Raw genomic sequence first — 7,472 nt, forward strand, 5'->3', positions numbered from 1 at the left:
TTACGAACGGAAAATAGGTATGACCACCACTCAGACATATTATTATTCAATGGTGCGTATTTCCCCATAAATCTAGACCTTTGAATTATTGTCCCTGGGCATCCTATAGCCAGATGTTTTAGACATTCATTCATTTGTTCGCAGAAGTGGCAATTGCTGTTGGTAATGACAATTGTTTGTCTACAAAATAGTAGTTCCTTGGTTGGGAGTAGGTTCAAACGGAATTGCAGGAACTGATTTTGGTCGTGTTTTGAAGGAAATTTAATTAAGTATTTTGCAGGTTCATATGTAGAGATCGGGCTTCACTGCTCAAAGGTATGCTGGTTTTAAGGTGTGCCCTTTGGTCTATGGTTTTAATCCAGTCACTGAGGCCTAGCTTTTTCTTTGCCTTACATGGGTTCTACATCAACATTTGTATGCTGCTTCCAGCTTCGATCAGAAGCTCAGTCAATTTCTTGGACCATGGCTTCAACAAGCGAGTGTTTATTGCACCATCTAATATTTCATATGCTATCAGAGTATTATGCATCAATATTTTTCATAGTAGCGAGACCGATTTCCAAACCACATGAGAGTAGAGTGATTGGAGTCCCAATTCATATCTGATGGATTTTATAGAGGCACAGTTGGGTAGCCGAAGGACCTTTTGCCAAAACAGTCCTTCTAAGACAGGCCAAATATGGTGGCTAATATTAAAGCCTGCCTCACATCCAAATGTTACAACGGCATCCATTTATTGGCGATAGAGCATGATTATTGGCCTTAGCAAGAACTCTCCATAATCGGCATGTAATTTTGTGCCTTGCAATTTCAAACTGTTCATTTTAGAGGTCAGGTCCACAACCCATCGATGTTCTCTAATGGAGTTGTTGAAATACACCCCGAAATAACGGATATTGTCAACCTGTTCCAGAAATACACCCCCAAATAACGGATATTGTTAACCTGTTCCAGACTCTTGCCCGAAACATACCATTTAAACGACTTTCCTTTCTTTCCGGAACCAAAATTTTGAATTTTTTATTTTGCGACATTGATCTTCAAGTCATTTTGGTGCAGATATGATTCTAAACATGAGAGTAGTCGTTGAAGACCAACTTGGGTGCGATCAATCAGCACCAGGTCATTTGCATAGGGGACCCAACTGAGATGGTGGTTGTTGATCTTTGGAGGAAAACAATGGCAGTCTTTTTAGGCAGCTGGTAGATCTGATATGTATAGTTTGAAAATTGTTGCTGCCAACTGCCAGCCTTGCTTGACTCCTCTCTCTGTGGGAATCATGTTTGTCAGTTCACCTTGGGCGTTGATTTTCACTCAAATAGATGTGTTTGTATGCAAGAGCATAATAGCCTTGAGTAAGTCAGGTGGCCATTTCCAGAGGTTTAGTTTGTTCCACAGCAATGATCTATTTAAGCTGTCAAACGCTTGTTGTAGGTCAACAAACGCGAAAAACAATGATTTCTGGTCACATAAGGTTTCAAGTTTTAAGATCCAGAGAAGTGATAGGTTTAGTTCAACTCCGACTCCCTTAGTGATACCAGTTTGTCGTGTATCGACAATGTTATTATCCAAAGCCCACTTGGATAATCTCTTTTCCAAAAAGGATGCAAATAGTTTCCCAACTACATCTAAAAGGGCAATCGGCCGGTAGTTATTAGGATTTGAGCTATCCACTCTTTTAAAAATAGGTACAATTACCGCCGATTGCCAGGAGGTTGGAAACGTTCTTATTGATGCGATGTGACCAAACAGAACATAGAGGAAGCTAGCCCATTCAATGATGTTTTTCTTCAACATTAAGTTTGTTATCCCATCAGGGCCAGCCGCACCAGAGTTTCTCAGCTTTGAAATTGCAATTCAAATATCATCTTTCGAGGGTGGTGGATCCCATGTCACTGCATTATCTATGATGAAGTTAATAGTGATGGTCGAAATTTTACTAACAGCTTTGTAGAAATGGTCCATCCATACATTGGCCGCCACCAGGATGCTTAAATGAAATTGTTGAGATAAGGAGCCAGTGTTAATTATCGCCCAAGTTTCACAGCTTTTGTTGCCACAAATCAACGAAAGCATTGTTTCTTCGCGCTCTTGTTCTCGTAGGAACTTAAAGGATTTCATCCAGTTCCGATATTGCTGTTGACGTTTCTTTTTCAAAAGAATATATTAGACCCCGTTGCTGCATACCCTTTATAGACCCGTTACTGCATACCCCATGTAGACCCTGTTACTGAATAACCTGTGTAAACCCTGTTACTGCATACCCTGTGTAGACCTCGTTACCTCATACCCCTTGTAGACCATGTTACTGCATACCCTGTGTAGACCCCGTTCCTGTATACCCCATGTAGACCCTGTTACTGCATACCCCGTGTAGACCCCGTTACTGCATATGGCTTCCCAGAAAAGTTGCAGGATGGCTCTATCATTTTGTTGCTGCTCCATGCACAACCTTAACCAGTCCTTTTCAACTTTAGACATTCCTGTATAAAAATCATACCTCAAAACAGTTTAGTTGCTTCCAAGAGATATGTACCAATCTAATTTGTATACCCATACATTTTCTGTACATATTATGTGTACACACACAGTTGTGTCGTTGCCATTGCCTTCTATAGGTGCCCTCCAACCTTTCCGTGTGGCCCCTACTGCATCCCCCAAACATGATCTGGAGACGCCACTTCCAATGAGCTGGTAAATTAAGAAAGAGGGATCTTCGATTTCGTTCAGAGATGTGTGTTCGACATGTAAGACACGACTAGTGTAAATCATTCTGGTTTTACTCAAATGCTGATCCTTCGGAGACTGACAATATTGCAGAGGTCCATGGGCTGAGGCAGCAAATGACCCAGAAGAAAAGGTTATTATTAGTGCTTACACTACAGCTACCACGGATCCACGTAACGTACCTTACTACCTCTAAAGTAAATGTCATGGTTGGGCCCAGTACAGTTGCAGATTGAAAGATTAGTGGAGTGAGGCTTTTCAGGAAAGTGAGCAGGCGATATGACTGCAAGGGATTGTTTTAAAATTCTTGCCAAATTGACATTGCCCAATGTTCTAAACTTTATGCTACCCATGTCTTGCTAATAAAGATCAACAGCTTCAGCAGTCACCACCTGAACATCTCACCCCATTTGATTGGGTGAGCATACCCACACCCTCACTCTCTCCCCAGATTAGCATTAATTTCTCTTAAAGCGGTACATACACTCTCAAGCACTTACGCCCTCATGCTCATTGTGGAAGCTGCCTGGAATCTTCCATGTGCAACCTTGTATTACAAGAATTGGTCCCATGTTCTTTGCTCTTTTCCCCGTCCCCCTTTTGCCCTTGATGCAATTAAGCAATTCTGCATGTAGTGTGATGCAAAACCCCCAAAAGTAAATAAGTGTAAGCCTCTGATTGCGAAACAAAAGCAAACATAGTCTAGCACTGATTTATAAATGATGTGTAGCACAAGTGCCCGTTTCATGTTCATGTTTTATTCTTTCAGCATTCGTACCGTCCTGCAGATGACAGATGAGGACAATTGATGTGGACGGAGACAACAGCCTCAAGCATGTCTCAGGTGCCTCTGAATTTCCACAGCGTCTACGGATTCCCGAGTGCAAGGAAATCAAGCATTGCATAATCCTCCCAACAGCACAATGTCAATCGTGTCACCATCAACAAACCATCAACAAACACAATTACGCAAAATGTCTTAAGGAACTTGATGGAAAGTTCAGATTTCATTAAAGTTTTGCAGACAATTATTGTGACATCTTTTCTTTTCTTAATACTTAGCAGCAACTTAATATCTCACAAGACCTTCCTTTCCCTTAGAAAACCTCTTCTTTTAATGTGTCAATCCACCTAAATGGTGGATTGACACATTAAAAGATGGCCTCCGATCTCCTTACTCAAAATAGGCCCAGTTATGAAGAAGGGAATGCACATTTGTCCGTAAAGCAAGTTTATTGTATACAAACAGCTGGGAGGGGCTAGCTGACTCCTTAGAGACAGAACAACCCTTGATTCACCTTGAACCAAAGAACAGTTACACTTTATATATTGGATTTCCTATTTTAGGGTTTTATTTTTGTTTTCTACCTGGGGTGTTTTCCCGGTGTTTTAGAAAATGTCAGAATCTGTGTTTATCAGTGTTTTCGTGTTTCTCCCTTTCAATAAATCATGGATAACTGTTTTTTCCAGTGTAAACACAGAAATATTATTTTATTGTTTCATGGCGTGCATAAGTAGGGTAATATCTCTCAGCAAAATGTTATAAACACTTTCATGTTAATCCAGTAATATCTAGCATTTCTACAAGTCAGAATTATTGTTATAAATTATGCAATACTTGTTCAGGGACTCTGCCGATCCTTGCCGCCCTTTCTTTTCTTCCCATAAAAACTTTGATTTGTGAAAAAAAAGCATTTCATATTGTCACTGGACACAGGCAAGGCCAAAATATCAAGCACACAAACTGATAAATCTGGCCACTCTTGGTGCTTTCTCACGTACCTGGAGATTCAGATTCTCAGGCAGAGGCTCTGCCAAGTAGGCATTAAACTGGGTTCACACAGTCTCAGTGTCTTTAAAATGGTGACAAATAAATGCATACTTTTCAAAGTTTGAACTAAATTCTTTTTTGCAGAAGGGATCAAGTACTTGCACGGCAGACCACAAAGAGACTTCACTCACTTCGAATGGCGTGGTGGCTGATGGGACGTTTCTACACAGCATTGCTTGGCATTTTTCATGCATTGTTGAGTACAATATCCAAAACTTCTCCTCAACATTCCTTTATTTGCCAAGCGGCAGACATTCCAGTAGTGCAAATGTTGCAATCCAAAGTCACTGAAAGTGCCACTCAGCTTTCTTTCAAATAAGAGTTTGACCTCCACACCAATGACCTCGTACACTTGGTAAATATACGTTTTTTTCAGATCCCATCCTCTTCATTATATCAACTACAGCCGTCATGTTCACTTGCAAAAATCTAAGAACACAGTAGACTGTACATTTCTTCACCTCACGATCAATGTGCACATTAGGATGCTCACATTTCTTGACTGAGGCATTATTACTAAAGAGAAAATCAGTGAAAGGTCGCCACATCTATAGTATGGCATTCACTACCTCTAATACAGAGAATCACTGGCTAAAGGAGACAGTTGGAATAATGTAAGTGATTTCAATCCGGCACTTCACCTAAGTCAACGCCTAGCATGTAATGCACAACTGAAATCCTTATTTATTTGTGTCTAAAAGTTCTTTTATTCTGAACAATGTACCACTCATATCACGCCCCTCTCTTGGAACCCTCCCCCCCCCACGGTCACACTGAACCAGGAATCAGGCTGGTTTGCAAAGTTAAAATATTTATTTATGTATTCACAATTCAATCACACTATGTTCAATGGGTATACAATAATCACCAATGGGGTTATGTAACACTAAACAATCTCTTTAATGCACAAGGAGCAATAGTGAGCAAAACAATTCAGCACAGAAATAATACTTTTGTGTGTGTGTTCAAATCAAATAGCAGTGTGGTTACTATTTCCCCCTGCACAACCCTCAACCCACCCAACAGGCTATGTAAAGAGATAGGAGGAGAGAGCAGGTATTCAGGAATGGCAGAATTCAAACAAAATAACAATCCTAATTTCCCCCAGCAAACACAAGAGAAAAATAGAATTTATTGGCAAGCTGTCAAAATGGTTTTTAAAGTTATCTAGAGAATGAATTGGGTAAAACACTAAATATGGGCTAAATTGCTAAAATTGTTTACATTCTTATTGGAGCCACTTTGGATGGTTACACACAAACACTAGCAATTATTTGATACTAAGAAGCAATGTAAAATCTTAAAATTGAGGTCGGAAGCAATCAAAAGCTGTTTTACACGTGTCAGAATTTCCCTAAAACGAAATTCGCTGCAAACTTTTCAGCACACGGTAATCGCGATAATGGGAGAACTATATGGATTTGGAATGCGGTTTTAGGTTCTATGGAAAGCTGAGTATGTTAGCGACAAGCAGAAGTTTTAGTGGAGGTAGTTTTTTCAGATAGGCGCAAGAATGGGAAAACAGGAATGCACTTTTGAAAGACAAAAGGGATTTCTTGCACTAGATTATGACTATAGAAAAAGAGAATGCCACACATGAATCTCCTTAGTCCTGGCCAGGGACCATTCACGTGGTGGATACTCACTTTCTTTCTGGGATTCAATTTATTTATTCACAACACTAATGATTTATGATTTTAGAAAACAAATGAGAGAAAAGTTCTGAAAATTCAAAAATACTCCTAACACTACTGATTCTGAATACAAGAGAGGATGGGTTTAAGATAGGGATTAACTATGGACAGTACATATGCTAGTTACACAGTCCTATCTATAGATACTCACTAGGTTTTTACACGGACCCGTCAGGATTCTGGTCCGTCAAGTTTTCTTGTCAGGGAAGGGAATCTGGTTCTGGGATAGACAGCTGGGCACACCGGACTGGACTGGGTCTGTTCACAGCACGGCACAGGTCTGCATCGGGTCTGCAATGGCTCTGGTCATAGCTCGGCACCGGACTGGATTGGATCTCTTGGATCTGATGATAATTATTTTAGCAGGCAACAGTACAGCACAGCCTGGCTGTTTGTTTGCTGTTCCCCTTTGGTGGTGGGATTCTGGTTCTGGAATTTAAGGCCTTGCTGAGAATGGTTCAGCTATGCAATGGGCCTTTCTGTTTGACAAGTTTCTGGAGTCTGGAGCAAGGAAGATGGATGGTTCTCCAGCAGGGTGCTTTGCCAGCAATCGGTTAGTGGATGAATGTGTGTCTTTTTTCAGTGCTGAGCTGTCTCTATTTATGCTTATGATAAAGGGGTTTGTGTGCTGGTTTATCCAAAGCGCGCCCCTTTGCCAGGGATTGGTCAGGGTCTCCTCTCTGCCTTGAAAGAAGGAGAAAAACAGTGTGTCATCTTGATGATGTGGGTTTATAAGGCCTAGAGTCCACCCCTAGCCTCTTGAACACAAAATCTACTTTTGGTACAATACATATTTCCATGTGTGCAACCTCTGTACAATTATATATATATATAGATTACATATTTTGTGTAGCAGATACTCCTCCAAACCCTGTCGTTGTAGGATCTTGTGTCTGTTTTCCACCAAATTTTTACCCTTTTTATCAGGAACACAATGTCCAGTTTATCAGAAAATTTGTACAAATGTGTGCGTTGAACCTGGGCATAACTGTATGAAGTTTTGTGCTTCTATCAAAAATACATTTGGTGTAAAACCACATTTTCCGCCGTTTCCTTCTAGAACATGTCACACGGTTTTGCTGCCTCTTAAAATGTACAGTCAGAATTTAGATTCACAGATATGTGATTTTTGTATTCTAAACAATTTTAAGTGGTAAGTTATATGTATTTAAACAAAATGTTCTTTGTGAATGTCCAGCCACAAATGGTTGTTTGTCTCC

At 40.3% G+C, this 7,472-nt stretch overlaps 1 protein-coding gene across 3 annotated transcripts in view; it reads left to right on the top strand.

The window, feature by feature from the left end:
* Positions 1 to 3,758, top strand: part of LOC138515909 (alcohol dehydrogenase 1-like) — a 162,396-nt gene extending 158,638 nt beyond the window's left edge. For all 3 annotated transcript variants that reach the window (XM_069630670.1, XM_069630671.1, XM_069630669.1), the window contains one exon: positions 3,497 to 3,758. In XM_069630670.1, coding sequence (XP_069486771.1) covers positions 3,497 to 3,536 — 40 coding nt within the window. In that variant the 3' untranslated portion in view covers positions 3,537 to 3,758. The remainder of the gene's footprint in view (positions 1 to 3,496) is intronic.
* Positions 3,759 to 7,472: the final 3,714 nt, after the last annotated feature.

The sequence above is a fragment of the Ambystoma mexicanum genome, chromosome 6q (genome assembly GCF_040938575.1).
Source record: "Ambystoma mexicanum isolate Mex_15411 chromosome 6q, UKY_AmexF1_1, whole genome shotgun sequence".
Classification (NCBI taxonomy): domain Eukaryota; kingdom Metazoa; phylum Chordata; class Amphibia; order Caudata; family Ambystomatidae; genus Ambystoma; species Ambystoma mexicanum.